This window comes from Haliaeetus leucocephalus, unplaced genomic scaffold (assembly GCF_000737465.1).
Source record: "Haliaeetus leucocephalus isolate CR32 unplaced genomic scaffold, Haliaeetus_leucocephalus-4.0 Scaffold517, whole genome shotgun sequence".
Lineage (NCBI taxonomy): Eukaryota > Metazoa > Chordata > Aves > Accipitriformes > Accipitridae > Haliaeetus > Haliaeetus leucocephalus.
Genome location: NW_010972953.1, coordinates 6,675,396 through 6,685,432, shown reverse-complemented (window position 1 = coordinate 6,685,432; position 10,037 = coordinate 6,675,396). Strand labels below are relative to the sequence as shown.

The 10,037-nt window shown below is 53.9% G+C and overlaps 1 protein-coding gene across 1 annotated transcript; it reads right to left on the bottom strand.

Annotated features, from left to right (window-relative positions):
- Positions 1-609: 609 nt before the first annotated feature.
- On the bottom strand, positions 610-3,979 carry SERINC2 (serine incorporator 2). Its single transcript, XM_010576247.1, has 9 exons — positions 3,803-3,979; positions 3,048-3,235; positions 2,861-2,940; positions 2,570-2,707; positions 2,276-2,445; positions 2,096-2,186; positions 1,828-1,963; positions 1,278-1,490; positions 610-748 (listed from the first exon to the last, which is right to left on the bottom strand). The coding sequence occupies exons 1-9, from the start codon at positions 3,977-3,979 to the stop codon at positions 610-612; spliced, it is 1,332 nt and encodes a 443-aa protein (XP_010574549.1).
- Positions 3,980-10,037: the final 6,058 nt, after the last annotated feature.

Sequence of the window (10,037 nt, the reverse complement as noted above, 5' to 3'; positions counted from 1 at the left end):
CCAGCACAGCCTGCGGGAAACCCGACCTGTCCTCCAGCAAGGACCAGGGACCCATTCTCCCACGGGGAGGGCTGGGCAGGAGAGCCCTCGAGGAGTTGGGGCCACCGCTGACACTGGGGGGTGCAGTGGGACATCTGCCTCCAGCCACAAATCCCCGAGATTCATTTTCCTCCAGGCTGTTTTGGAAGGTAACACCGGCCGGTCCTGGGTCCTGGTACACAGCCGGTCCCCAGAGCCCCTCCAAAAGGCACCGCAGTCCCGGGGCACCAAGCGAGACGACGACAGCAGCTGGTGAAAACCAAACCCTCCCAAGGCAAGGCGGTGGTCTCCGCCAGAAGAGGGTATGGAGGTACCGCCAAAGGCACTGACAAACATGGAAATGGTAAGAGCTTTATAAACATCTTCAAGTTTTTCTCAGCCCTTGCTGATTTTCCCTGCTTGGCGCTTCATCCCTTTCAAATTAAAACAGAAAACCTGCAAGGCGGCACAACCCAGCATAGCAGCTCCAGCATGCAGAACCTGAGGCCGAGGCAGAGCTGGGGCTGTCGCTGGCCTCCAGGGACAAGGCCACGGTGGCTCCGACCCGGCAGCAGGATGCCCGGGGCCACCTTAGCTGAAGTCTCGGTTCGGCAGCACCAGCGGAGCCACCAACGTCCAGAGGTAGAGCAGGAGCCCGGCCCAGCTGGAGCAGATCTTCACCCACACGGCCGTCCAGGGGCTCGTCAGCACCCGCAAGCTCTCATCGGGCCTGAAACAGCAAACAAGCAGGCGGCACCCATCACTGTGCTGCGCCTGCAGGGAGGCATGGCGAGCATGGCGGGCAGCAGCTGCGCTGGGGAAGGATGGAGGCTGCGAGCACCGAGCCACGGGTGCAATGCAAAGAGCATGGAGGAGAGAGCGGAGGAACCCTGTGCCTGCAGCCACGCAGCTCCCAGCAGCTGCGCAGCTGCCTGCAGCTCACCCAGGGGATCTGACCCCACCGCTGCAGCCTACGGCACCCCAGGGGCTGGGTCCCTGCTCCCCCCACATCCCAAGGGATCCCGGGCTGCACCAGAAGATGCTGCAGTAGACGGATGGTGAGCCCAAGCACAACCTGCCACAGGCAGCCCTATGCTACCTAAAAATAATTAACATGATTAGGGTGCACATTAAGTGGGCTTGCACACGGACGCATCTCAGCAAACAGCTCTGCCCAGCGCAAGAGCAGGGAGGACACCAGGAGAAGCAGACGCAGAGGAAGGGGGACAGTCCCTGGTCCCCATGGGAGCTCTGCCCACCTGTACCAGTTGGTGAGAGTCATCATGATGTAGAGGGCAGCGAGGAGGAGGCAGAGGTGGAAGAAGGTGTAGTTGTAGGACACACCGTCCTGCTCGTTGTCGTAGGCACGGTGCAGCCCGCTCTCCATGGCCGCCGCCTCACCGCCTGCCCCGGCCGCACTTTCCTCCGTCAGCATCAGCTTGTTGACCTCCGGGTGGTCCGAGGAGCGGACGCTGCAGGCAGAGGGAGAGTAGGCTCAGGGCTGCGTGCCCACTGCCTCCTCGGCTGCCCCCCAGCCCGAGCGGGGCCATCCCCAGGACAGGCAGGGCAGTTTGCGGGATGCAGCTTGTGCGGAAACCCTAAAAGCTGCACCCACAACCACTCAGGGCAGCCTGGCTGTGTCCCTGGGGACCGGGACAGCTTTGCAAGAGGCGCTTAGTGACAAAAACCCTGGACCAAGCTGCAACCTCCCCTCCAGCATTGTCTTTCCCTAAAAGCCTCCTGATGCCTCTCTGCTGCGGGCAGGCAGAGGGACAGTGCAGTCCCCGAGGACATGAGCCAAGTCCTCACCTGATGAAGAGGGTGCAGAGGATGAAGATTATCAGCCCCACAATGCTTGGGGCATCCCACCAGGTTGTCAGCGTCTGGGTGGCTGTCGCCGAGACGGTGCTGTTCCTCACCAGCAGCGTGGGGTTACAGGTCTGGGCTGGGGAGGACACGTAGGGAGTTCAGCACCTTTCCTCAGCCCCCAGAGACCCAGGGGTGCAAAGCAACCACCCCAGCGTGTGGTCCTGCCCTGTGCACCTCCCTCCCGAACCCGAGGCCGCATCCTGCTTACTTGGTACATTGGCCAGGGCGGACCAGGTGACGTAGATGGTGTAGAGGGTGATGAGGGATGCCTGCAGCAGTCCCGAGTGTGGCTGAGCATCCTGCAAACGCAACGGCAGGTGCTCAGGGCTGGTCGTGTACCCCGTGGTGTCATGGCCACTGGCCTCCCAGGTGCCCCCCACTGCCTCACCTGGATCTTGGGCAGTATGGACACAGCAGAGATGATGAGGCAGAGGATGAGGTTGATGCTGATGAGGACCTTGCCCTCCGTGCAACCCTCGGGCTTGGTGTAGTAGATGTAGAGCAGCACTATGGCTGCAATGGAGGTGGCATAGAAGATGAAGGTGAAGATGCAAAGAGCTGGGGGAGAAAGCAAAAAGGAATGAGGCTGGAGCAGAGCCCGAGTCTCCACAAGCTCAGTGTCACCCACCCCCAGGATGAGCTTCCCCATCCCTAAACCCCCTGCGGTGCCAGCCGTACCGACCTGCGTACCAGCCCTTGGCATTGCTCTCGCCCGCATTGTGCAGCCACAGCTGGCTCCAGGAGTGGGCAAAGTCGATGAGGAGGATGAGCTGGATGAGGATGAAGAGGAAGGAGCCGACCACACCAAAGTAAAACCAGACTTGAGGGGAAGAGAAAAACCAGTTAAGAGCAGGGAAAATGGGAATTTAGCAATGGGGCACATGGCAGCAGGGATGCCAGCTCCAGCGCCAGGTTTGATCCTGTGCTGAGGGTTAACCCAGAGATGCAGAGGACAGCGCGGGCAGCTCCTCACCTGAGGTGAAGGCACCGTCAGGGATGTAGAAGGCCCCCACCGTGATCCCCACCAGCACCAGGAACTTGAAGAACCAGAAGCTGTGGCAGGAGAGAGGAGGCTCGGTCTGCAAGCAGGAACCCAGCAGGGAAGAGGGAGGCTGGCCTTTCCCCACACCAGCATCCCCCGCCCAGGGACGAATGCTCACCCGTTCTGCACGGCAGCTCGTGGGTCCTTGCTGCTGCGCACACACACCATGAGCAGAGCGAAGAGGAAGAAGAAGGCAGCCATGGCGAAGCCCATGCGGTACACGGCTTTGTGGCCCAGGAAGCTGCTGCAGTCAACGTGGGTCTGGACCCCCAGGACCGACCCGCTGCCTTCACAGAAGCCGGGGAGCTGCAAAGGTGATGGGAGGGTGAGCATCACCCCAGCATCCCACACCCACCATGAGCCCTGGTGCCACCAAAGATGGGCCAGCCCATGATTGCTCCACTGCCACCCATAAAGCAAGCAGTTGGCCTTCTTGGGGACAGCGGTGGGGTGACACAACTAAAGCCACCCTGCAGGTCAGTGGAAAGCTGGGATGAAACCAGCATCTCCCAAACACCCTAGCCCAGCCTTCACATAAGCTCAGCTGGCAGACCTCAGCTCCCTGCATCTGAAGTCCCACCTCCATGACTTGCAAGTCACTTGGCCAGTGGAACCCCAAAAACAGGACGTAGGAAACTTTCCTGGGAGACATCTGGGCAAATTAGATAATGCATGAAATTATCCCACTCCATTTTCCCTTCTGTGGAAAGCTGGGGTTAATAACACCCTCTCCCAGTGAGATGCTCAGAAAAAAAGGAACAGAAGCAACATCAGGCCCCAAAAATTCACTTTCTGATTCAGCCTCATGTACCCACCATGAGTTAAACCTCTTCCCCGCAGTGAACAAGCCCAGGACCTCCAGGAGTTATTTACCTTGTGCAGCTCCTTCTCCACCCCAGGGATTATCATAATGATGGACACAAGGGTGCCGAGGAAGAGGAAGAAGGTGAAGAGGAGGCGCGAGACAGTGGAGTTCTTGGCCGAGGGGCAGCAGCCGCAGAGCAGGCATGGCGCAGAGCCGCAGAGACAGGACACCTGCAACGAGAGCATCGCCGCATCGGAGGGGTCAAAATTGTCCCCAAAACACGTGCCCAGGTCGAACCTTAAGGAGAACTGCCCAGCAATCCACACCGCTGCACCAGGGGCTTTGCTTAGAGCTTCTCGCCAGCCAGCATCGCAACTGTATCCTGTGGGACCTCATGGAAATGGCCCCAAATCCCCCCCGAAAGTTGCTGAAAACCAAAAAAGCCACAGGAATGGGTTCACTGTAATAACCAACCAACTTGGAAAATGACACCAAGAGTCACCCTCATCTTCTTTTTTGCTCCCCAGCAATTGCATGCAAAAAAAGGCTCTGGCCCAAACAAAGCACTGCCCTGCAGGAGCTTCTTTTCTTTACCAAATAAAATGAGTTTGTAAAGTAATTTAAGGCTGCCTTTCCAATCCAGTACAGTGCCATGGTTTAAGCCCAGCCAGCAATTAAGCACCATGCAGCCACTCACTCACTCCCCCCTGACCCGGTGGGATGGGGGACAGAATTGGGAAAAAAAAAAGTAAAACTCATGGGTTGAGATAAAGACAGTTTTAACAGGACAGAAAAGGAAGGGGGGGAAATAATAATAATAATAATAATAATAATAATAATAATAATGTTAATAATAATAATAGAATATACAAAACAAGTGATACACAATACAATTGACCCCAAGCCACAGTGTCCCCTGGCCAACTCCCCCCAGTTTATATATTGGGCATGACGTCACGTGGTATGGAATACCTCTTTGGCTCGTTTGGGTCAGCTGTCCTGGCTGTGTCCCCTCTCAACTTCTTGTGCACCCCCAGCCTCTACTGGCAGGGCAGTATGAGAAGCTGAAAAGTCCTTGACTTAGTATAAACACTGCTTAGCAACAACTAAAACATCGGTGTGTTACCAACATTATTCTCATCCTAAACCCCAAACACAGCACTCTACCAGCTACTAGGAAGAAAATTAACTTTATTCCGGCCAAAACCAGGACATACAGGATGGGGAAAACACTGATATCAGCATCATGGGGAAACTAGCTTGTTCTGCCATCCTTCCCCTTCCCCAAAGGCCACTTTACAGGTGGGGAAACTGAGGCACAGCATCCCTGGGAGTCCATGGTGGGTCCTGGGTTCCTAAAGCCAGCATTGGCAGCACTGCCAGGTGCATGCTTACTCCGGGGTCTCCCATTGCTGTGGAGAGCTGGGCAACTGGGGAAACCCCAGCTTAACGAAACCCAACCTTACTACCTAGCGCAACACTGGCGGGGGTTTCCTGCACAAGGCTTGTGCAGCATAAGGCTTGCAGGGAGAAAAAGGAAATTTTTATTAAACTATATTCTTAGACTTCCCTGGTTCCTGCAAGCCATCACCAGAGGAGCGTTAGGGAGATGCTGTTTGCATCCCACCAGCTCGGCTGGGTTGGGCTGAGCTGAGTTGAGTTTTGCTGCTCCAGTATACACTGTTGTCACCAGCTTGTCTGACAATTTGGGTATCTACCTGCCTATTCAATATCTACAAAGTTTGGGAGTGCATCAATCATTTGCCTTAGAGGAAGAACAGCTGCAGGGGTTTTGCATAACAAGCCCATGATGGGGCAGGAATGCAGGATATGGCCATAGCCAGCCCTGACTGTGACATCCCTGAGCTGGATGGGGAAGATTTTCAGCCTCTTAATCACCCATGCCACCCCCAGGATCTCCTGGCTTGCGGCCACATCCTGAAACCCCTATTTTCCCAAAAAAGGGTGAAGTTGGAGAATAACTAGGGCATTTTCAGGCAAGAGAATGGAAGAAGCTTTTTGGGATGGCCTGTCACTGCTGGGTCACTAATCCACTATGTCATGTAAGCAGAAGGTCCCATGTTCAATATTCGGGGAAAAAATAGCGGAATAAGGTATCTCTCTGGTTTGCATTGAAGACGCTGCACTCTCGGGATTTATCGGGGTTGGTTGGGGAAGTAAACCCGACATCTCACATCAAGGCAAAGCAGGTGTCTCTGCCCTCCTGGCCGCTGAACCAGGAGCCAGCATTGACCCCATGTAAACAAACAGATGGGCTAAAATGCTAAATAAAACATCAAGGGATCCAAAAACTAAATTAAAACTAAATTCCCAACTCTGCCTCACTCCCCATGGTGTAAGCGGGAACAGTGAGGCTCTCAGGACAGACAGCCCAAGCAATGCAGCAGCAAAATACACCCCAAGTCCTCTGAAATAGGGGAACTTCAGGCTATTTCCTTTTTTTTTTTAATATCTCACTGAAGCCATCACAAGTCCACAGCCTCCCCTGTCCCACGCATCGGCCCAGGGAGCAAAGAGAAATCCCCAAGCAGGTACTGGCAAGCTTCCAGCTACAGGTATTGCCTAGAGACCAACGGGAATTAAATATTCGGAGTTTGTTTAAAATACTACTGCTTTGCTTTTTAAATATTTTTCTGTAGCTAAAACACATTCCCAAATCCACTTATTTAAAAATTTAGACCATTGGGCATTTTTAACTCCTGTATCACAGGCGGCTTCTTCCTAGGAAATCCTGTGACCATCTCTGGTCCTCAGCAAACTACCTTCCCTCTACTCACAAGCTAACTTCATTGATTTATTTTGCTTTTGACACTTCATTTCTTCCCTTTGAACAGCTCTTCCTCTCCTGCACTTGAGACACATCAGCCAGCCAGATGCACTTGCAAGCAGGAGAAGGGTTCAACTCTCTCCCACTATTAAGGGATGCGCACGTGTTGCGTGTTTATTATGGCTATGTACTTCCTAATTGTGCCCAGCAATCAATATTAATTAAATATCACTAAGTACCAACACAAATGTACATTTCTCATGTGTAAGAAATGGACGTGGCAGAAAAGAAAACCAGATGTTGAGCTGCTCTGTGCGCGGGACATCAAACCTGCAGCTCCCTCATCCAGGATGCTCACGGATGCTCACGAGCGATCACTTTGATGCCCTTGAATCACTAGAGGTGGCTTTGAATTTCTTTTTGAAACACAAGCACATCATTATTTGAGAAAAATCACCTCCTTCCTGATTTATTCCTCTCTACCCACATCCCAGCCCCACGTCCCAGACCCACCAGAGACTGTGTTGAGCTGACAGTACCCACGGGAGCTGGGATGGGTGAGAGAGCCCCCACATCCCACAGGGACCCTCATTCCACCTCTCCAGGAGCTGCTCAAGGGACATCACTTCATGTTTTCAACTTGAAGGCAAGAAAAAACGGCCTTCAGTTAGAGATTGCTTCCTTTCAGGCTCATTAAATGCACCACTTGCACTAGAATGCATTTAAATGTGCCACCATTACTGTATTTCCCCTTCTAATAAAAAAAAGAGAACAACAAAAATCCCTTTTAAGGCAGAATTACTGCATTACTTCACCTGACCTAGCAAAGCACCTTAGTGCACCCTTAACCTTAAGCACATCAATACCTCCAGCTCCTCTCCTTTCAGTGCCAACTGAAACAAAAAGCACCAGTCCTAAAATCACTGAAACCAGCCTGGAAAATCATGCTGTTGTTTAGGAGGTTGTTGGATTTGAGGGTTCAGCCTCACATCCAAACACCACCAAAGACTTGCAGGAGGCACAGGCTTGGGTGTCACGTTTTCCCCGGGGTCGGTGCAGGTGGATGGGGGTGCAGGGGTGTCCACAGGGCCAGGATGGAGCTGGGCTGAAGGAAATCCTTGCTCCACGTGCAGCCTCCAAACCCTGTGGTTGACCTCTGGGAAAGCTGCAGGTGGATGAGGTAGTTTCTAGTATGAGGTTTTGGGGAGCCCACAGCATCCCTGGAGCCTGCCGGAGGTTTATTTTCAAGGATGACTCTTAGAGGGCCAAGCTCCGTGGCAATATTTCAGGTTTTACAGCCTTTTGCAACCATGGGAGGGCAACTGCTGAGGTAATGGGGTACAGCAGCCCAGTTCTGCTGACCTGCTTTGTGCAGCAGTAATGTGAGAGTCCCATGTCACCCAGTGCCTTTTTTCATGGCTCCTGGTGCCCTTCTTGGGTATCCCCCTCTGAGCACCTTTGCAAAGGAAGCAGATCCCTTGTGCCATGTGCTAACCTGACCTGCTGCCCGGGCACCTCTTGAATTCAGTCTTTCTCTTTAAAAAGCAAACGGGTTAAGAGCAAGGAAAATCCTCCCATGTTAAGGCAGCACTGGACACCCTTTGATACACCTCCTTTCAAAGACTTTCAAAGATGCCCGTAAGTATGAACATGGCCAACGGCCAAACAGCAGGATGGAAAAAGCCAACCGAGGGAAGTGGCTGCAGCATGAGAGCGGTGGATTAATGAGGAAGCATCGGTTTTCAGCTGCTGCAGATGAAAGATTAACCTCTCCAGTTTCGCTGTCGACTTCCTCATTAAATCCAGCTCACCTCCAGTGTGACTTGTACATAAGGGCTGCTGTGCCTCCCCTGCCTGGTGACTAGGAGAGCGTGGCCAGAGCCGGACAAGTACTGTCCACCCAGTCCAACACAGGGAAATGGAACAACATGAACCCACCTACACCAGTCCAACTACACCAACCAACACCACCACCCAAACAACACCCAAACAACACCAGTCCAACTACACCAGCTCAACTACACCAGCCTAATAACAGCCCAACCACACCAGCCCAACACCACATCTTCTGCAAGCTGCCCTCGCCCCAGCAAACGCAGGGAGGCAGAGACTGAGTCAACCAAAAGCAATGCCGAGCAACCAGTCTTTATCTCCTGTTAAATGAATAACCCGGCAGGTTAATCAGTACCAAACCCACGGGATCAGGCACAGGCTCAGGAGGCTGGTGGCTCTCATGTCTGGAAGGTGGCTTTGCATTGGTACAACGAGGCTGATAGTCCCCATGAGGTGCCCAAACAATGCCAGAGGGCTGCACTTGCCCCTGGGGTTTGCTTTGGCTTGGGCAGGCTTCTGCTGGCAAACACCAACCCTGTCCCGCAAGGAAGGCAGCTCGAGACCACCGCACTGCTCGTGGCAGCAGTGGGCAGCCTGGCAAATCATTGGAGGCAGAGAAAGGGAAATTTTTTCTCACATGGTGCAAAGTTTCACTCAGGAACAGCTTGTAGAGTTTTAACGGGACAGTGCTGAAGAGATGGCTTGACAATCTGATGCTGCTTTGAGTCAAATGATGCAAGCTGACCAGAAGGACTTAGTTCAGATTTTCTTATTAAAAATTTTAAAAAAATACAAAGATTGGGGGTTTTGTTTGGTTTGGGGGGTGGGTTTTTCTTTTCCCCTGTTGTGGTTTTTCAGTTCAGAATTGAGCTAAAACACCCCTTTAGCCAACCAGCCCTACTGGAAAGAATAAGAGAACTAAACCTGTATAGCAACTCTATCCTGTTACCATGGCCTGGGCCAGAATAGGTTTTTTGGGGAAAAAATCCAGAACTAGGCCAGAAACCTCCCCAGCCCTGCTCCAGAATAACTCCCAGCTTTTCTGACACCTGCCCGTAAGAAATAATATCGGACGTGTTACAGATGGAGGCCTTGCAGACCGCCCTCCGTCTGATCTTACATTTCAAAAGCTCCCATTCGTTAAACCTCCAAAACTTTGAGGTCAAGTTGCGAAACTGGCCCCATTTCCAGGCTTCCACTCCAGCGGCTCTTGGGTTGCTCTCACAGCCCTGCCTTGGCCCCGTGCCCGCAGGTGAGGCAACGCCAGGGAAGGCAACGCCGGCTGTTGGGCAGCCGCCTGCGTCACTGGGCACAGCACCCTGAAGCACGCACCCTGCATCACCGGGCACGGCACCCCGAATCACGCACCCTGCATCACCGGGCACGGCACCCCGAATCACGCACCCTGCGCCCTCCCTGGGCCACGGCACCCCACGCAGAGCCTCCCCCACCCGTGGACCTGCACCCCCCCCCCCATCCTGGCCCTTACTCCATCCCCAGCCTCCCCGCTTTGGGGCTCAGCAGTGAGAACCGGGCAGGACCGCCGGCCCCTCACCATTGCATGGGTGCAGCAGGACTGGACCCCCCCCCAGTGTATCAGGGCAGGGGGACCAGGACCCCCCCCCTCCCCCAGGTGCGGGGGGGGGGGGCACCCACCTCTTTGCCCGACCCCCCCCCTTGGC